This window comes from Desmodus rotundus, chromosome X (genome assembly GCF_022682495.2).
Source record: "Desmodus rotundus isolate HL8 chromosome X, HLdesRot8A.1, whole genome shotgun sequence".
NCBI lineage: Eukaryota > Metazoa > Chordata > Mammalia > Chiroptera > Phyllostomidae > Desmodus > Desmodus rotundus.
Window position 1 is genome coordinate 75,919,771 of NC_071400.1, and position 21,655 is coordinate 75,941,425.

At 37.4% G+C, this 21,655-nt stretch overlaps 1 protein-coding gene across 5 annotated transcripts in view; it reads left to right on the plus strand.

Moving 5' to 3' along the window:
* The window catches only part of RPGR (retinitis pigmentosa GTPase regulator), a 53,189-nt gene that overhangs the window by 24,522 nt on the left and 7,012 nt on the right, over positions 1–21,655 (plus strand). For 3 of the 5 annotated variants that reach the window (XM_045197939.2, XM_045197938.2, XM_045197940.2), the window contains exons 11-15: positions 519–690; positions 7,040–7,137; positions 7,479–7,544; positions 10,027–10,983; positions 21,264–21,410. In XM_045197939.2, coding sequence (XP_045053874.2) covers positions 519–690; positions 7,040–7,137; positions 7,479–7,544; positions 10,027–10,983; positions 21,264–21,410 — 1,440 coding nt within the window. Of the gene's footprint in view, positions 1–518; positions 691–7,039; positions 7,138–7,478; positions 7,545–10,026; positions 13,476–21,263; positions 21,411–21,655 lie in introns of those variants that run through there. The other 2 variants (XM_053917675.1, XM_045197941.2) reach the window with 2 other exon arrangements.

The following is a 21,655-nucleotide window of genomic DNA, read 5'->3' on the forward strand; positions in this document are numbered from 1 at the left end:
TAAGGTCTTCAGTTTGAGAGAAGGGATATTTTTTCTCAAATTTAGAGAGTCTCGTTCTGTGCTTTAAAATTATTCATTGATACTCATATTTTTAAACAATAAAATGCAAATAAATTTTACAAAAGATATTCCTTTTTTAAAAAAATAGTTTAAGTTGTAAAATGTATTCCTTTTTAGGTTAAAAGGTTAAGTTTGACTTTTTATTATGAAAGAAGAGCTATCGAGAAATACCCCATAAGTATTTTGGAGTTGTTGTTTATGTCTCAAGTAATTTTTTGTTTCTCAAGGAAGACAGACAAAACACATACATACTTTTCCCCACCATGTGAAAAACAGGCTTCCAAACTGACAGTTTAAAGCAACTTCAACCCTCATGGATTATGAAAAGTGAATTGTGTGGGACATCAGCCAACTTTGAAGTCTCTCTCTTAAATATATTTTAGCAACCACAGGGTAGTTGATGTCTATATTAAATATATAACATCATCTAACAGTGTATTTAACCTTTTATTTTAAAGGAGAAATCCCCAGATTCTCTTCAGATGACACAAACACTACCTCCAGTTAAAGGGACTGTTGGGCCATCGGCTTTTCTCCCCCTGAGTTCAGTTCCTTTCTGTGCATCTACAACTAATCTGACAGCGGAAATGGTGACTAAAAGGGAGGGGCCCCTGAAGTACATGGAACCAGGTAATATTTGCTAGACACTATGCCTGCTCTCAGAAAAAAAATAGTACCTTCTATTCCTGTTGTTTTCATGTTTACCTTAAGATGTTTTCTACAATTAAATACTCTTCCTAGTTAAAGACTGACATCTCTCATTTGAATACAAATCCAGGAATGCTCTTACAAAAAGCAAGCCTTGTCACTCACCCTAAAAATTCCATATAATAACAGCAGCATATCATTGTAGGGCAGTGTTTGGTGTACATAGTACCTTAACTTATGTTATCTCCTTTAAACCCTGCCCTGGCTGGTGTGGCTCAGTGGATTGAGCACAGGATTGTGAACCAAAGGGTTGCCGGTTCAACTCCCAAACTCCCAATCAGGACACATGCCTGGGTTGCGGGCCAGGTCCCCAGTTGGGAGCGTGGGAGAGGCAACTACACATTGATGTTTCTCTCCCTCCACCTTTCTAAAAATAAATAAATAAAATCTTTAAAACAAGTTTTTAAAAAACCCTGAAGCAACTCCGTGTATTAGGTAAGAGTTACAGTCTTTATTTTTATAGATGAGAAAAGCAAGGCCTGAGATTGAGTGACTTGTCCAAGGTTGCTCAGCTTATAAATGAAATGAATAAGTTTGAATGCAGGTCTTCTGGACCTTTGTGAAGTTCTGTATTTAGGCAGTATACCATAGAGGTTAAGAGCCTGGTATATACAGTTAGGTTGATTTGGGGCCAGATGACAGCTCTGACATTCATTAACTATGTGACTGACTTTGGGAAAGTTGCATGATTTTTCTAAACCTCAGTTTCCCTATCTTTGAAATGAGTTCAATAATACCTACTTTAGGGAGTGAGTATAACAGTTAAATAACGCATATAATATACTTAGCATTGAGCCTAGCACCTCCAGAAAACTATTAGTAAATATACTCCCGGTTCAGTGTAGTAAATACTTCTACCTCACTACTTATATATAGGTATTATATATATTAAATGTATATAAATATGTTTATATAAATATAAATTGTTTTGTATACAAACATGTATAAATGTTATATATAAAAATAAATGTATAGAAACATGTAATACCTATATATTATATATATATAAATACTATATATTTAGTATAGTATATATAGTAAATACCTCTACCTCACTACCTATTAGATATAGCTTTCATGTTTTAAATTGTAATCCCAGGTCTTTAGCTATTATATACCTCTTTTTAAAAAAATTTTTATTGTTATTCAATTATAGTTGTCTGCCTTTTCTCCCCATCCCTCCACCCCACCCCAGCCAAACCCACCTCCCTCCCCCACCTCCACCCTCCCCCTTCATTTTGTCCATGTGTCCTTTATAGTAGTTCCTGAAAACCCCTATCCCCACTGTCCCCTCCCCACTCCCCTCTGGCTATTGTTAGATTGTTCTTAACTTCAACGTCTCTGGTTATATTTTGTTTGCTTTTTTTCTCTTGTTGATTATGTTCCAGTTAAAGGTGAGATCATATGGTATTTGTCCCTCACCATCTGGCTTATTTCACTTAGCATAATGCTGTCCAGTTCCATCCATGCTGTTGCAAAGGGTATAAGCTCCTTCTTTCTCTCTCCTGCATAGAATTCCATTGTGTAAATGTACCATAGTTTTTGGATCCACTCATTTGTGGATGGGCACTTAAGTTGCTTCCAGTACTTGGCTATTGTAAATTGTGCTGCTATGAACATTGGGGTGCATAGGTTCTTTTGGATTGGTGTTTCAGGGTTCTTAGGGTTTATATCTCTTATAAATAATTTTGTTTATAGGCATTTGTGTATCTTAGGAGTATGTATATATTACTTCAGGGCATGTGCTCGAATAATAGGGACAGGACAAGAAGCCAAGATCAGGAGATCTGAGTAAGCAGTAGGTTTGGAATTAAGAAAATAATCTGGGCATCTGGGGTTAAGTACTGTGGCACAGATAAATTTTAACATTTTAGGAATCAGGAACCTAGACAAGTAATTGAAGTAATAAAAGATGAGGCCCTAGCTGGTGTGGCTCAGTGGATTGAGTGTCAGCCTGTGAATCAAAAGGTCACCAGTTTGATTCCTAATCAGGGAACATGCCTGGATTGTGGGCTAGGTCTCCAGTAGGTGGTACACGAGAGGCAACCACACATTGATGTTTCTCTCCCTCTCTTTCTCCCTCCCTTCCCCTCTCTAAAATAAGTAAATAAATTTTAAAAATCTTTAAAAAAGAGATCAGGAACTCAGGCAAGAATTTTAGGTGGTGGCAATGGGATATTGTCTGCAATTAGGACCTTGATAATGAGCTAATTTCCTACATCTCACCCAGAACTTTTGGATATTTCCTTTTGAGATAAAAATTACTGGCGCTCTTCAGCCCTATACACAGGAAAAGTAGATTCTGACAACAGTGTGTACAAAGAAAAGAGAAGTTTGTGGTTGGGGGAAGTTATTTCCCACTTCAAGATTTGATTGTGAAGATACACAGAATTTTGTAGCTAGATCAAAATGAAAAGCCATCCCTTAATCTTTTTGTGACCGTTTGCTAAAGCTTTCTTAATAAAAAGTGTTTTGAAAGTTGTATCAAACATGTTATGTGACTTTTTCTTAGTTATGTACAGATTTCAGAGTTTATCATAAAGGAAAGGTGGTCAGAGAAGACCTTGTTGAGAAGGTGACAAGCTAAAATGTTAACGACACAAAAGATAGCCACTCAAAGAGAGAGGATTTATGTATTTCAGGCAAAGAAAGTTAATATATGTAAAGATTTGGAGGCAGTTACAAGAAAAGGAAAGACAGCCCTTGGAGCTAGAAAGTGAGGGAAAAGGCAGGACAAGATGATGTTGGAGAAAGAGGCAGTGACAAATTATTCATGGTTTTATAGGCCATGACAAGCCAATATTATTTGAGTGTCTTTTAAAATTCCATAGAAAGTCATTAAATGATTTTAAACAGTGGGGTGAGATGCTTCTATCCAACTTACATTTTAAGATGATCACTTGCCTTTTTGTGGATTGTAGGGAGGCCAGAGTGGAAGTAGGAAGAATACTTAGGAGCTTTTTGTAAGTGATAGTGATGTTTGGACCAAGGTGTTCACAGTGGAGGTAGAGAAAAGGGGTGGCAGATTGCAATCTAACAATAGCCAGGGCGGGGGTGGGGGGTGGGGGCGGGGATAGTGGGAAGAGGGTATTACAGGAACTACTATAAAGGACACATGGACAAAACCAAGGGGAAGGGTGGAGAGGGGGGAGGGAGGTGGGTTCACCTGGGGTGGGGTAGAGGGATGGGGAGAAAAGGCATACAACTGTAATTGCATAACAATAAAAAAAATAATAATAATAAAAAAAAAAAAAAAAAGAAAGTACATTTTAGACATAAAAGCAACTGAACTTGCTTAACTTGTTAATGTATTACAGATAGATGTGAAGGAAAGAGAAGAATCAGATGATTCCGGGGCAAGAGGATGGTTGACAAGTGTGAGGGGGAAAAAATTAAAATTGAGCTTGAGATACCTGTGAAACATCCAAGCAAAAATATCAAGCAGGCAGTTAAAAGTGCAAGCCTAAAGTTCAGAAGAGAGGTCTGGAGTAGAGATACAAATTTGGAAACTATCAAAATAGAGATGGTATTGACAACCAGTGAAAGTTTGTGAAGTCACCTATGAGAGAGTAGAATTGGAAGAGAAGAGAGCCCAGGATTTAGCCCTGAGGACATAATAACAGTTAGCTAGCAAAGAAGCCTTCCTCCGCCTCCTCAGCCAGTTGGGTAGGAGGAGAGAGATTCGGAGACAGTGGAGTCATGAATTCAAACTACTTGGCAAACATCAAGGAAAAAGAGCTCAAATAGCCCATGGATTTAACATCATGCAGATTCCTGGTAGTCTCGACAGGAGTAGTTCCAGGGGAAGATCAGGGTAGAATCCAGAGTGTTAAGAGTTGAGGTATTAATGGGAGATGAAGAAGTGAAGTGTAGATAGGGTGTAAAGATAATTCTCTTGCATATTTTGGTCATGAAGGGGGGTACAGGAATCTACTGGCAGCTAGAGGGAGATGTTGGGTCAATGGCAAATATTAGAGTATATTTGTATGCTAATGAACATAAGCCAGTAGTCCCAGAGAGATTGGTAGCACATGAGAGAGACGGTATAACCCAAGGTGCAGAGCTCTTGAGAAGACAGGGCCGGGGGGCTCACATTCAGAGAAGTCTTTGGTAAGAAGAAAGGCATTCTACATTTTAACAGAAAAATAGAGGTAAATGTGTACATTTGCTGGTGAGAAGGTAAAGCGGATCAGATCTGATGAGTACTAATTTCTCAGTCCAGTATAAGGCAAGGCCATGTGCTTAAATGATCTACTATTTTTCAAACCTCCATTCTCTGCCCTCAATCTGTCCTACTTAGCACTTCATACATTAATTTTGCTCAGGTGCAGTTTAGTTCCTATCTGCTCCAGTGTCTTCACAGGATCCTCAGTATTTTTTTTTTTTTTAATAAGAGTAAATTTCCCCATATGACTCCTACCTGCTTCATCTTCCAGTTGTCTTTTTCTTATAATCCTAACTGAGATCCCAAGCCTGCAGACTAGCCCATGGGCCAAATCTAGCCAGACCCCTGTTTTTGAAAAGTTTTATTGGAACTCAGTCACGTCCATTCCTTTAATGTATCGTTTATGGTTGCTTTCACACTTCAGTGGCAGAGTTTAATTAGTTAGAGACTAGTATGGCCACAAAGCCTAAAATGTTTACTTTATGGCCTTTTACAGAAAAAGTGGGCCAACCCCGGATTTTGATCAAACTGAGCTCTTCATGGTCAGACTCAGTGGAAAGGCTATGAAATTTAGACAGACCCGAGATTGACACTTGGCACCAAAAGGGTCACTGAACCTTAATTTATTCATGTATGGAATCAAGATATAATACTTACCTCTCTTGTTATAATGGGATTAACCTGACATGTATAAAAATATATGTTCCCAGCACATGATAACCCTTCAATACAAGCAACTCTGCTTCTGTTAGCGCTGACCTTCATTTTCTTCCTTGTCCACTTTCATCTCTGCCTCTCAGACTTCTACTCATCCTTCCCTGTACCTCCTTAGTGAAACATTTTCTGATTCCCAACATTCAGATGTGATTTCTCATTCCCCTATGCCATATATTTGATATTCCCTTATAGATTACAAGCTCATTAAGTATGGGGCCAGGCGGATACTTGAAATATTGGAGTGACCACTTTGTAAAGTACATGATTATCTAACCACTATGCTGTACACCTAAAGCTAATACAGAATAATATTGAATATAAATTATAACTGAAAAATGAAAAAGTATAGTGTCCAAAAAAAGAATTAATAGTTAAATTGCTATCACCTACATCTTATATTACATGGAGCAAACACAAACCGATTATTGGCCCATTTGAACTGAATGAATTTACAAGGGAGAGATCAGTATGGACTGGCATCTTTAGTGAAGACTTCATTAAGGAGCTCCTCTCAAGTAAATGTACATGTTCTAAATGGGGGTATAATAATTGAGGAAAATGAAAGGTAAATAGAGCTTATAACTTCTAATTATCTTTATTACATAATAACTTTTCACTTTTCCATGAAAGTGTCTAGGAGCTTGTACTAGTTAGTTATCTGTTGCTACATAACAAATGATCCTAAAATTTATGGGTTAAAATAACAACATTTGTTATCTCACACAGTTTCTGAGGATTAGGACTCCAGGAGCAGCCTAGCTGAGTAGTTCTGGCTCAGGGCATTTCATGCAGTCACAGATAGGCTGTCAGATGAGGCTGCTTTCATCTGAAGGCTGGACTGGGGCCATTGTCAGGGGGCTTAACTTTCTCAGCACATGGGCTTCTTGCTAGGGATGTTCACAACATGACTTCCCCCGGAGCAGTGATCCAAGAAAGAGAATATGTGGGACCAAGACACAAACCACAACAATGTCACAATTATGCCTGCTTTATTTTACTGGCCACACAGACCAATCTGGTAAAATGTGAAAAGGAACTTCGTTGGGGTATGCACACCAGGAAGATGTGGGTCACCGGGACCCTTCTTTTGGACTGGCTTTCACAGTGCTTGGCACGTGGGTAGTATTTATCCTAAAGGAATAGTGTTTGTCTATTCATATGAACGAAGCAGTTATCTCATCAGTGTCAAAATCTTCAAATTTTCAAAAAAATTTTAAAACCTGTTATCACTGTGAATGAATTCTGTTCAATTCCCTTAATGTGGTTAAAGGACCTTCAATAAAATTATATCTGCACTTTATATTACAGAATAATTTCTGTTTATTGTCCAACTGTCTTTCACTTTTCCTTTGAAAATCTGATTTTCTCTTTTCCCTTTTAATCATTCAGATAATTTTCAAGATAAGATGACCAGAGGGAAGGATACAGACAGTTCTTCATCCACAGATACAGAAAGCCTTGGAGAAACTACTGATGTCTTAAATATGGTAATAGTTTTCTTATTTATGTATTTAGATATAAGTTTGAATTTTAGTTCATCATGTGTTTGTGTGTATGTGTCCATGTATGTATATACTTCTGTACTGTTATATGCATAAAATGCTTTTTCTTTTGGTTTCATTTTGTTATTTTTAATCAACTTTATTGAGGTATAGATTACATGCAATAACATTTATTCAATCCTCTCATTATGTATGCAGTCGAGTTGATTATATTACTGTCTGAACTGTTTTGTATTACTTATATATATTTTTAGAATGTATAAGTATATAATCACATATATAGTCTTCATTGTTTTTAGAACATATACTTTTTTTATTTATTTCAGACACACATGATGAGCCTAAATTCCAATGAAAAGTCTTTAAAATTATCACCAATTCAAAAAAGAAAGGTATAATATAGAGATTTATTTTTATCATGGTGGGTAAGAACAGTTTAAATTGTTTTTTCTTTGAAATGTTTCTGGAAAGAACACAAGAAAGGTAAGCATTCACTTACTTTAGAACTGAAAAGATAGGAATACAGTATAGATCACCTCAATTTGGGCTTGTTCTGTTTGCATGGTTTTTTTTTTTGATGTAACAGAGACTGACAGAATTCCAATGCTGAAATGTGCTCTTTGGAGTTACTAACAAGTCAGAATAGCCATACCTTCTTGTCACCACAGCAAAAACACTATTGTTGTAGTTCTTAAGCATTGGAAGAGGCTAATTGTTATCAGAGTGGCTCTCAGACTTCACTTGAGTATTACTTTGTATAAGTAACTGTGCTGACCTTATAGAATGATATAAACGTCTTTTCTAGCTCTAAAATTTTGTGGTTTTAGTGAGAATATTTAATACCAGTTGCTTTTCCAGTGTTTGGAATAGGCTTTAATTTATCAAGAAATTAGTAACATAAAAATGAGATTAAACATTTAGAAATTAGCCAGAAACTGGGCATGGTTGATAAAAAATAGACCTTTAATAAATAACAAATGAATAGCAAGAGGAAGGAGTAGTTGGGTTTTCACAACCCTGGAGAGATCAAGACCTCCCCTAAAATTCTTTACTTTTCCTAGCTTTACGGACCAGGGGGGGTGAAAGTATGAGGAGTTTGGAAATTTAAAAAGTAAGTTGGGAGAAATGTAAATTAAAGGAAGAAGGCTATAGAAAACATTTAGTTTATATTTCTAGTACCTTTTCTATATTGTTAAGCTAAAAATCCTTTAAGTCAAAGTCACTGAAATGCAAGAGAATCTTGCTAAATTATAAAATTTAGTGCCAATCCTCATTAGTGTTATCTTTTTTTACTCAGAGTCACGGTGAGTAACAGCTTTTTTAAGTGTGGGAGAGCTGTTCTAACACAATTGTGAAAGCTCAGTGAATGCTGTTTATTGACTCACTTTACTTCCAAGTAGACAGCTTCTCTATGTCTTTCCTTCCTCTTTGACCCTGGGCTCTGCCTTTGCTGCTTTATTGTGCTAGGGAAATAAAGGCACGTACATTTAGGAATCATTTCTGGCACCTGGGCCTCTGTCTGTCTTAGGGCTCTTGAAAAAATCATGGCTTTTTAAACAGTAGGACCTGGAATAAGCAAAAAGATGGCATTTCCTTTTGAACTGATAATATATTTTATACTTCACATAATCCTTTTAAGTAGAAGCCTTACCAGGCTTACTTTGGTGAATAAAAAAAGATTTATTGTAGTATTTTTATATATTAATTTTAACGTGTTTTATAAATAATTTCTTTAGCAAAAAATTGACCTCATCCTGGGCCTAACACTCATCATGATTTGTAAAACTCGATTTAGTGAGGTTTTACTATCTAGAGACCCAAATCTATTGAATATTTCAACCCATTAGCTTGCAAAACTTAGGTCAACAACTTGATTTTTGCCTTATTTTGTCTAGCAGGATATTAATTCATATTCTTAAAAGTCTCATTCAAATCTCAGTGTTTCATTTCATAGTTTTTATTAAAATCTTACATTTTACCTTAAGTATTTTCCTTGTAGTGTTTTTATGTATGCAAATTATTACAATTAAAGATTATAGTAGATAAGAGGGTTAGAATTTTGAAAACCCAAGGTTTTGTTTTGAAAAGAAAAATGTATTCATTTTTACTTAGTATATTGATAAAGATTTTTATTTTCAGTTTTTATTTTTCATTTTCTTCTAGAAATAAGCTATTCATTTTTTCTTTCTTTTTTTTAATTATTTTTAATTTTAATTTTTTATTGTTATTCAATTGCAGTTGTGTGGCTTTTCTCCCCATCCCTCCACCCCACCCCAGCCAAACCCCTGTCCCTCCCCCACTTCCACCCTCCCCCTTGATTTTGTCCATGTGTACTTTATAGTAGTTCCTGCTATTCATTTTTTCAATTTTTAGAAATTTCACATTTTCATTTATTTTCTTTAGTTTTATGAATTTTGTGCAATTGAAAGACCAATCAAAAATTGACAATTAAAATGATAAGAAAGGTAGAAAAAAATTGAACTGCACTGAATGCAAGAGAAGTATACATTTTTAATGGTATTTTGCAAAATCAGCCTGGGCATGTATTATATTTAAAAATTGATTTAGATTTAGAACAGGGTCACAGGATAAATATTGATGATATTGTGAGTAATGGCAAAATCAAGGCAAGTAGTAAGAATTTAGAAGTTAAACACAGACACATTATTAAATCAAAATTAGATACACCATAAACTTAGAGAGCAGCATAAATTATCCCCAAAGAAAACAAAATCTGGGAAATGTTTGGTAAAATTGGATGTTTTTGTTCTTTTAGTAAAACTGGTAACAGTATAAGTTCTTGGTAGTTTTTGTACTAAATAAGTTACCTGGTCAAGTAATAGTAGTATGACGATTACTTCAAAAAATTTACAGAAACAAGAAACAATTGAGCAACTGAAGCAGCATACAGCTCGCACTGAGAAGGATGATAGCAATGACTATGAAAGTGAAGAGATGTCCCAGAAAATGAAAGAAGGGAAAGCATATAAACAAATTTTGGCTAAAGGAACATACATGGTACCAACATCTGGAAATGTGGAAGCACGTTCAGATGAGGATGTAGGTCACTGCTCAGGCCAACGTGGGCCTCGGGCCAACACAAAAAAGAAGGGTTTGCAAAAGGAGACATTTAAATTTACAGATAGGTGTGTTATTTATCCACTCGATGATAAGAAAATACAAAATAAAAGTACTGGAGAATGCAGTCAGAGAGACTTAGGAGCAGAAGAAATAGTCTCTGAGAAGGAAACTAAACTGGCAGAAATGGCGGGTCTGAAGGATATAAGAAAAAGTGAAAAGAATGTGAAAAATATTGACAGATTCTATGGTGGCTTACCAAATAGAGTCATGAATATTGATGAGCATTTTGAAGAAAGTGTTTTTATTAAGGAAAGGAAAATGACCAAGCTAGATGAGATCTTTGACAGTGAAATAGAATCTATAGAGGAATCAGACAGTTACATGGAAAGTGAAAGTGAGCCCAGTACAACCGATGGCTTCGAGCTGCCTGAGTCAGGAGACTATAGTAGTGGAGAAAAAGACGATGATGATGACGATGAAGTGGAAACTTATCAAAACTTATTGTATAGCGCAAAATTTATTGAACAAGAACGTGAGGAAGAACTCATACTATCCGAATTCATTACAAAATATGATTTTAAGTATGACCGCTTGCCACAAATTCCAGAGGAAGAGGAAGAGGAAGGAGCAGAGGATTTAGAAGGAAGTGGAATAGAGGAGCAAAAGGTAGAGGAAAATGTGGAGATGCCTGGAGGAAAGGAGGAGGAGGAAGCAGAGATCCTGTCAGATGACCTTACAGACAGAGCAGAGGTGAGTGAAGGCAATGGAAAGTCAGCGGAAGAGGCAGAGGATGTGCCTGAAGGTGGATGTGAGGCAGTCTGGAAGGAGGGTAGTTCAAGAGTGGAACAGAGGCAAAGTGAGGGAGAGGAGCAGAAAGACAAGGGAAGAGATGAAATGGAAATCCAGGGTAAGGGAGAGAAAGATTTAGAAGATGAGCAGAGACAAGAGCAAAAGGAGAGGGAACATGACCATCAGGAGGAAAGAAACAAAAGGATGGAGAAAGGGGAAGGGGAGGAGCAAGGAGAGGAGGAAGGGGAGGAAGAAGAGGAGGAGGAAGAAGAAGAGAAAGGGGATGGGGGACAAGTGGAACAAGGGGAGGGAGACAGAGAAGAGGAAGAAGAAGAGGAAGGAGTGAGGGATGAAGAGGAGGAAGGAGAAGAAAAAGAGGAGGAAGGAGAGTGGGGAGTAAAAGAAGGAGAGAGGGAGGAAGGAGAGGGGGAAGAGGAGGGAGAAGGGCTACGAGAGGGTAAAGAGGAGGAAGAGGAGGGGGAATGGGAGGAAGGAGAGGGAGAAGGGGAGGAAGGAGAGGGGGAAGGGGAGGAAGGAGAGGGGGAAGGGGAGGAGGGAGAGGGGGAAGGGGAGGAAGGAGAGGGGGAAGGAGAGGGGGAAGGGGAGGAAGGAGAGGGAGAAGGGGAAGAAGGAGAGGGGGAAGGGGAGGTAGGGGAGGAGGAAGGAGAGGAGGTGGGGGAGGAAGGAGAGGGGGAAGGGGAGGAAAGGGAAAGGAAGGAGGAATTGGAGAAGAGGGAAGACGAAGAAAATGGGAGCGGAGAAGGGAAGGAAGTAGAAGAAAACAATGAGGATGGTGAGGGGAAATACCAGGAGACAGGTGATGAAGGGAATGAAAGGCTGGGAAGACAGGATGAAGGAAAAGAGTCCAGAAAAGTAGGCAAAATCAAAGGATATGTGAAATATGATAAAGATAAAACATATCAAAGAAAGTTAATTACTAACACAGAGGGGAAGGGGAAAGAATGTGAAGTACAGAGGTTTAGAATGCCAGTGCAGTCAAAACAACTTTTAGAAAATGGTTCTAAAATTTTTCTGAAGCCATCAGGTTCCAAAAAATTCTGGAATAATGTGTTACCACATTATTTGGAACTGAAGTAACAAAGTAAATTTGAGCTGATTATGTCCAGGCAGATATTTTGATTGCCTTACACATAATAGGCACCCAGTACATTTTCTTAAATTGATTTTGTGTCATGGTTACTTCACATATGGTACAATGACGACTGGTAAAGACAACACAAGGCACTGGTAAACTTTAGCTCCTCTTAAACTAATATCTTGGTGTATTTTCCCCCCAAATTATTAATCTATAACTAGAAAATACCAAAAGGTCATAGAAGATAATATCACTAATGAAAGATAGACTTATGAAATAGGAGTACACTATAAGAGTATTTTGTTTGTGCATACACAAATGGCACAGATCCTTAAGGGCTATCTGGCTTCTTATAAATATGTTAGCAGTTATTTTCAGTCTGATTAGGTTACCTACCACTCAGGATAATTTTATAAGAATGGATGGTATTCAAAAGCTAACATGAAGAATTCCGATATTAAAGAAATAGTGCTGTCTTTTCTACCTTTTATGTGTCCTTTTTGCTACAATCTACCAAGTGATGGTTGGATTCAGAGCTCTGATTTTAGTAATGTAGTCTCTTAGTTACTACCCAGACAAATGATAGTATATATAATAAAGTGGAGATTAATTTAAATCTGTAATTTGGAAGTATGTAAAACTTGAATATTGGCCAGGCCAAGCTACTCATTAGGCCTCAATTTTCTCATCTGTAGAATAGAATGGATTAGATGATATTATAACTATACTTGTAACTCTTAGTCTTTCATTCCCAAGCTGATTTACTCTATCATATTTGTTATTTGCATTAAAAATTTTTAAGGAAGAATTGCACTTTAAAATTGATCTAGTTTTCTATAAAATATTTTTTGTTTCTCTTAAAAAATTACGAAAGCTTTATTGTCTCTTAGCTTCTGTCATTCTGTATTGCTGAACTCCTGTAATTTCCATGTTTTAACTGTACTGTGAGAAACTTCATTCCCAGTATATATTTTTATGTATCCTCAATGTATTCTTCACTGACTATTCTGTAATTCTGTTTATTGCCTGTCAAATGTTTCAAGTAAAATAAAAATTAAGTGTATACAGTCATTAATTATTTGTAAAAAGACAAACTAATCTTAGATATTGAATTTTAGAGAGGCTAGATTTCCACTAGTGTATTTTCAATCTTCCCATAACATTTTCAATGTATGTAATACAGCTAGTTTGTTTGGTTCTTTATTCATAGCTCTCTTTTCAACTGAGTTACTGGTCCCATATCTTGGACATGAGGATTTCTTATATACATTTTTTTTTTTTACCAAGGAGGATTTTGATGCTAAACTTCTTGTAAATTGTGTGTAGTTGAATTCTTTGCACATTTGATCTTTCCTGAGTGAGAAAGAATATGAGGAGAAACACTAGAATATGAACTGAAGAAATTCTTAGGAGCAACTGTAAATTTTGTTTTAGCTGCAAGGATCTCTGGTAGCTTCCCCTAACTAACCAAATGTGCTGATTTGGCATTGCAGGGTTCTTCTGAATTCTACCACATTCATGTTCATAGAATATAATTAATACTTTGATAAAAATATGTGTGCATGTGTTGTTCTAGTGAAAAGCATAGTTTATTTAAAAATTAGGTTTAAGATGATTAAACAAGTTCAATGACAGAAGTGGAGTTTATAATGGAAAAGCCTCCAGGGAGGTGAGAAACTGTTAAACTCATGTTATTAATGTTAAAGATATAGGCATGCCTCTTCCACTGAAGAGATAATCAGCCAGCGGTAATGAAATGATGTTTTTAAACTGTGTCTCTCTCAATATTCGAGCTAGTCTAGATAACCACTTTTTTTGTCTTTTTTTAATTATTATTTATTTATTATTATTCAGTTACAGTTGTCTGCATTTTCTCCCCATCCCTCCACCCCACCCCAGCCAAACCCACCTCCCTCCCCCACCTCCACCCTCCCCCTTCATTTTGTCCATGTGTCCTTTATAGTGGTTGCTGTAAATCCCTCTCCCCACTGTCCCCTCCCCACTCCCCTCTGGCTATTGTTAGATTGTTCTTAACTTCAACGTCTCTGGTTATATTTTGTTTGCTTTTTTCTCTTGTTGATTATGTTCCAGTTAAAGGTGAGATCATATGGTATTTGTCCCTCACCATCTGGCTTATTTCACTTAGCATAATGCTGTCCAGTTCCATCCATGCTGTTGCAAAGGGTATAAGCTCCTTCTTTCTCTCTGCTGCATAGAATTCCATTGTGTAAATGTACCATAGTTTTTTGGTCCACTCATTTGTGGATGGGCACTTAGGTTGCTTCCAGTACTTGGCTATTGTAAATTGTGCTGCTATGAACATTGGGGTGCATAGGTTCTTTTGGATTGGTGTTTCAGGGTTCTTAGGGTATAATCCCAGCAGCGGAATTGCTGGGTCAAAGGGCAGTTCCATTTTTAGTTTTCTGAGGAAATTCCATACTGTTTTCCACAGTGGCCTCACCAGTCTGCATTCCCACCAACAATGTACTAGGGTTCCCTTTTCTCTGCATCCTCTCCAACATTTGTTTGTTGATTTGTTTATGGTAACCACTTTTTAATTGTCACTTCTTACCTATTTCTTCACATTTCCCCAGCCAAAATTTTTTTGTGCTCTTTTAGAAGCAGCACAAAATTTGTGTAGCATAGTGTTCTTGTCAAATACTAGCCTGGTAATTTTCAGACCTGAATTAATACTGGGTTAAATAGGTTGGAACAGCTGGTTTCTTCTTTATGGTCCCCATCTGCTGGTCAGTCAGGCTTTTACTGTAGCTATTCAGTGATCATTTCTGAGGCAAATAGGAGTAGTAAGAATCCATTGAATTACAATTTAAAATGTTGACCCTGGCAGAAAAAAAAAGTAAGCTGTAAAAGAGCGCCACGGAAGGATCTACTGCTACTGAACGTAATTGAGATGAGTGCGATTGAAATGTTGGTTGTTATTTCACATAGAGATAAATGTGCTGTATACAAATATATATATAATTATATATATATAAATTTATATAAATTTATATATATAATTATATATATATTTATATATTATATATATATTTATATATATACTTATATATATATATAAAATAGTACTATAGAGGAAGGTGCTGTAATACCTTCCTTTATTCTTTCTATTGTGAAATATAAATGTGATATTATATGCCCAGTACCTGACATATAACTTAACATTTGTTACATATTAGTCATGTAACAAACACATCCCATATTTTTTGGACTGCATGATGCACCAGACCATAAGACGCACCTAGGTTTTAGAGGAGGAAAATAGGGAAAAAAAATTTTGAAGCAAAAAATGTGGTCCTGCTCCTGCATCCTGTGACCCCGCTCCACCACCACCCCCCCTCCCACAGTGAGCCAGGTAAGCTACATTCGGACTATAAGACGCACCCCCATTTTCCTCCCAAATTGGGGTGGTGCGTCTTATAGTCCAAAAATACAGTATATACTAAGCACCAAAAATAGAACAGTAGCTTCCCCCAAAAAGGTAGACCTCAAGCAGTGAGTCTGCTTACAGTCAACCTACTGTGGCCTACTTCAGCTTCCACAGAAAAAGGCTAGGAAAGGGCTTCCAAGGAGCAGTGGTGAAACATGAACTGAGTCATGAAAAGTAAAACCTAACCAGGAAAAGGGGAGTGTGGAGAGCACGCTTTCCGGGCCGATGGGAGCCATGAGAGTGTTTTGGTGTCAGTGCAGCCTCAAGTATCCTTTGGTCCTGGATAGAGAGGCAGAGGGCCTTATTTGTTTGTAAAAGATGTTAAACAACAAGAGTAAGATGATCACTTGGGCTTTTGTAACATCATTCTGCAGCAATATGGAGGGTGGATTGGAAGGGAACAGGACCAGAGGCAGGGATGCCAGTTAGGAGGCATTTTTAGACCAGGCAGAGGCCAAAGAGCAGCTGGACTAGGACAGAGAGGATGGAGAGTGTGGGACATACATTACTGAGAGAAATACAAGGATGGAATTAGAGGTCTTGGTAAAGAGATGTAGCTTGGAGGGTGGGAAAAGACCAAACTTTTCTTGTTTCTGGAGAACTGGATGGACAGAGTGGCATTCACCAAGGTGGAGAACAGAGGAGTAGGGCCAGGTTTGGGCAACTGCTTGGGGTTTGTTGATCCAGGAGATAGATGTTCAGTAGTCAGATGCACACCTGGGTCTAGTGTTCAGGAGAGATTGCGGAGTATCACCAGCGCATACATGTAGTAAAAACAGTGGAGTCGAATGAGAGGCAGCATTCATCGTGTGAAAAGGAACTGAAGACAGAATTCAGGGAGACATCAGTAGGTAACAGGAGGGTGAGAAAGGGAAGTCTGAGAAGGAAGTGGGGTGGGAACACTTTCTAGGAAAGAGAGGTGCTGCCCAAGCCAAGGAAGAAGAAGTATAGGGCTGCAGAGAGGGCCTGGGAGAGGCCCAGCAGAGGGCTGGGCAGAGCCCACATTGCCAGCAAGATTGAGCTCTCCAGGAAGTCTGTTTTGCAGATAAATAGAATCAGAACTAGACTTTGAAAAATAAATATCAAAGAGCACTACTGACATATTTCTCAATTAAGGGAAGGAGATGTATATTCCAGAGACTTTAGTGCTCTCGGAAAAGAAAATCCTAAATGTTTAGTTACTGTTACTATATACAGTGGTATATAAGAGTAGGGTGTTATTGAAGTGAACTATTGACATAGAGTTTGCAGTGCTTTAAATATCAGTGTGGGGTGGTGGACTCTGAGGGCAGGCATGATGGTCTTCAGTTTATCTGAGCAGAGTTGGGAAAGAGCATGGGCTCTGGAGTCCAGTAAGCCTAAGTTCAAATTTCAGCCCTACACTAATTAGCTGTGTGAACACTTGCACAGGTTGTTGTTTTTTTTTAACCTTTCTCAGTCTTATTTTCCTCTTTTAGTAAAGGAAGGGGGGTCTTTTGATAATTAGTTGACACATGAAACATGTTGGGGGTACTCAGTATATGGTGACTTGTACCACTAATTATGCACTCTGGCCACATCAAAGTCAGGTTCAATGCTACCCTCCTGAATCGTCAAGTCACTGGCTAATGTGCATGAGTTTTTTTCCTGTGAAACTCACTTTTGTTTAGATATAGCATAGCAACTCCCAGAAAATTGGTTTATGGAAATAGACCTGTGGGAATGAAATGGGTTACAGTAATGATAACCCTTAAGTATGGGGTAGAGTGAAATTCTACCATTGCACACCGTACATGGATCAAATACGGCCCCTTAACATTTGAAGCACGATGAAAGGCTGATTGTACTCACATGGTTAGCCTAAAATTTAAATGTTAGTGCTGTTATGGGGACCATAGATTTCTCTGTGTCCTTATGTTTCTATCAACACAGTTAAAAATAAGTCACACATAAAGTGTAATCATGTATCATACATTTGTTTAAGGTGAAGAAGAAAATATGTTTCCTAAGGAAAAGGGGGGGAATAATAAAGAGTAAAAGTAAAAAGAGAATAAAACTATATACGAGCAAGATGTTCTTTATCTTCAGCATTACATTCATTTTTGCAGGCCTGCTGAATGAGAGTCAAACTATTATGTATTTGTTGGTAAAAATACAAGATTAGGAACAAAGTAAGGAATTGGTACATAATAAGAAGGAAAAGTTTAGAATTATAAAGTAGTGTCATTTGAAGTCAGTAATTGGGAAGTCACAGCTGGAAGCCCATGGGTGCAGTCTGGCCTGCAGATTCATTTTGTTTGGCATACAACCCACATAATTCTTTTTGCCAACATTGAACTATCAGGAGATTTTACATTTAAAAATGTTTTGTGGACTCTTGCAAAACCTGAGGGTCTGGGAGCATCGTGCCCTATGATAACCCTGACCTGTGTGGCCCAGGAGAGGCCTTTCCTCCACTTTCCTGCCATCCTGGGTGGTACTGACAGGCATGCCTCCCTCTTCCCTTGCTTGCTCTTGCTGCTGGGCTCCTGGCAGAGAATAAAGGGGTGTGTACAAGAGGGTACAACAAATAAGTGAATGTTTTAAATGAACTGTTTTCTAGTGATAAGATCTGCGACATTACAGCAAAAAAAAAAAAAATGTCGACACTAGGGATCTATCTTTTTATGGAGGGGCCTTTACAAAATCACTTATATTTACATACAAATACCATTTGCTCATGTTTTTTTCTCAGTAATCTTTTCATTGCTAATGTCATTTTCCCACTTTAGAGATAGACTGTAAAGTACATTAATTAGGCACCTTGCTCAGGCCATGACTAATGGAGAAAGGCTTGGAAAGCAGTGCTTACATCTTTGTATTTACTGCCCTTCCCACTCTCTACTGCCTCAGTGATTCCTAGTAAAACCTATAAAACTTACATGTTAAGCTCTTTTGTCCTAAAGAAACTTTGAAATTGAGATTTTAAAATATGCACTTTCCCACCTGATGTTACTTAGATATAAAGTTTTATGCTCTATTAACATACTTGGAAAACATTTCGTACCCTGTATGACCTTAGCATAAAATTTTATGCTTTATGGTTCCTTTTTTAAACTTTAACAACTCTTTTGAAGTTAATACACATATAGGAGAGTATAGCTCAATGTATATTCCACAAACTGAGTGCACCTGTATAGTTAACATTCAGGTCACGGAAAAGCATGGTGTCAGCTCTCCAGAAGCTCTCCTTCAATCCCCTTCCACCATTTCCCATCCCCCCTCCCAGGGTGACCACTAGGCTGACTTCTGATAACAATCTCTGGGTTTTAAAGCATGCAATGTGATCGTATTCTTAAGGAAACTGAAAACTTATGAGGAATGTTTGGTTCCTTGATATTTCCCATAAGAAATGTAAAAAAAGGTAGTGCCCTGGGCCAGACCAAAGACTGCAGCTCCCCATGTGGCGTCTGACCAAAGAAACAAGGGTCCTTTTGTGGGAGCCAGGCCCATTCATTTCTTTACTGTGGTCTTAACACAAGATGCATTTCCACTGGCCACTCAAGACTGCCTCTTTACTTCTTATGTGGTTCTGATGATAAGGAATGTATTTAAACTTTATCCTTTCTTTTATAAAATGACAGTATTCTGCCAATCTCTCCTAAATTGTTTCGGTTTGAAGGTAAGTGCTGTATGTGATTTAAAGTAGTTGTCCAGATGTGCATAAGTTAATTTTAAATGTGCTTAATGAGTGCAAAGTGCTACAATTGATGTGATTTCTAGTGAAAATATCATTTTCTAAGAGCTTTCTCAAATTTAGAAAATGATGTAGTTCTAGCAGTTCTTCATTGTTATAGATTTTCATAAAGTTAATGAGTAAAATTGTAGTTCATTATTAAGAAATGTGTTTTGCTTATTCCTGAAATAAGGTAAAATTTATAATAGCATGGTATCCTTGTTACATTAATGCCTTAGTTAGCTAGCACAATTGGAGTTGACCAGGTGCTAGATTAGCCAAACTCTCCAAGTAATGAGGACTTCACCACAATACAGCTCACTGACTCTCCCTCTGGGAGATAAAAGGGCTGAGTCCGCAATTCTCTGTGTCAGAAGCATTGTTATTTCTAGTTGGCCTTCATTTATGTACATTTGTGAATACATCTGTTTATCAGCAGAAGTCTTAAATCTAGTAGTGTTGCTTCTCATTCCCCTCCAAAGTCAAGCTGTCTCTGATCATTTTAGCTGCCCATAATGTGCACCTGACTAGGCCTAACGTGTAAGTCACTTAGAGGGGAAATTATGCAGAAAAAAGGAAAGCCTTAGAAGTTCTTGGTACATAGTAGCTACCTTGTAGTTAACCCTACCCACCCTAAACATGTCTTTCCTTGTACCCTGTTCCCCTTACCGGTGTTCCCCTCTTGCGTGCACTGCCTCATGACCTTTGATTAACCTAAGTCAAGCCTTCCCAGAATAACTTCTGAAACTGTTTTTTAAATCTCAAGGTGTTACTTCCAGATTGCTTGTCCTGAGTGGAAATGCTATTAGACCACAGCCTTAGTGCTGCTTGCCTGAGGATGCCTCTTAGATCTTTCACTAAGGTTCAAATGTAAACATATCCTCCCCCTAGCCTGAATGCTCTCACATTTTTATTTTTTCCAGAAGACAGATGAGTTGATTATTTAAAGGCATTGTTTTCAAACTAGTGGGTTTCAAACTACCCACTAAAGATTCTGTTGGGTGTTAGGCTTATCCTTAGCCAAATGACCACTAGGAAGCTGACCACTAGGAAGCTGAGCACGAGAAGGTAGAAGGGATATAGAGGACACATACGGTCTGAGGCAAATAGGGCCAAGGTGAACTTTGTAAAAATGTTCTTTGAGGGAATGAATAGCACTGATCACTTACTGCCTTGCCTAGTTAGGGGTCATTTTACCATTAGCGAAGTACATAAATGAAAGGCATAGGAAAAAATCCAGTAAGAAGCCTAATCTCTTCATGACAAAAAAAAAAAAAGCATTATTCCACCCCAAATATGAAACTGCAAAAAAAAAAAAATCTCAGTGTAGGAATAAAGATAAAAATAATGTTTTCTGCCTGTACTTAATAAGTATCACATGATTTATTCTCAGTCTAACAAATTCATAGACAGGCTGTTATATAATTTGTATTAGTAGGAAAGGAGTCAGATAGACTAAGTTCTGCCTCAGTTTGGTATTCCCTTTGTTGTAAATAACTAAAAGCAAATCATTTAAACTGCTTTTGTCCCTTTATCTTTTCCCTAGAATGTAAGTAATTATACTTACCTCTTGTGAATAAGTGAATTGTACTTCTGAAATTATTTTAAATCCCTATGTTTTGGAAAATGAACATAATATATAGATATGATTATGTTAAAATGCACTAGTAGATAAAAAGCTTTTTAACTTCTTTAAAGTTTAAAAGCATTGAGACAGCCCTGATAGCATATTTAATTTTCTTTCCATTTTAATCTTTTCATAGGTGCTAATAGAATGTTGGGAATTCTAGTTATTAAAAGATGAAATAGAGCAACAGCCGTAAAATCCTTAGTAATGTACTTAACTTAATATGCAGCATGGGTTATGCAACTTTTATTTCTTTGACCTCAGTATTTGAATTCATATCCATGTGTTCATTGAGATGGCATGAATTATTTATGAGAACAATACAAATCTGTTTTTTTTTAATTGCTCTCTTCCCTGATTATCAATTTTGCCATAGACTTGCAAACCGTCAGAAAATGAAGAACCAGAAGACAAGGAAGAAGAAGTTCATGAACATCTGGAAGGAGAGGAGAAAGCTGCGGAAGACAATAAACGTGTTCCTGAATTTGACCAGAGTGAAACCAGCAACAACTCAGTTAAAAAGGTATTGACAACCATTGAAAAGCTATGATGATATGTGCTTAAATCCTGATATCCTGCCTAACGGGAGGCATATGGGTACCCTGGTCTCTGCAGAGGGCAGATTCCAACTTCCTTTGGGAGCAGAAATGTTTCTATCAAAAACTTTGTTCATGCAGATTTATGAATGAGACACATTTTGTTTCTAGCCCTCTTTCTATACTTCTTGGCAGCATTCTGTTTCCTGCATGAGAAATCAACTGATATGAG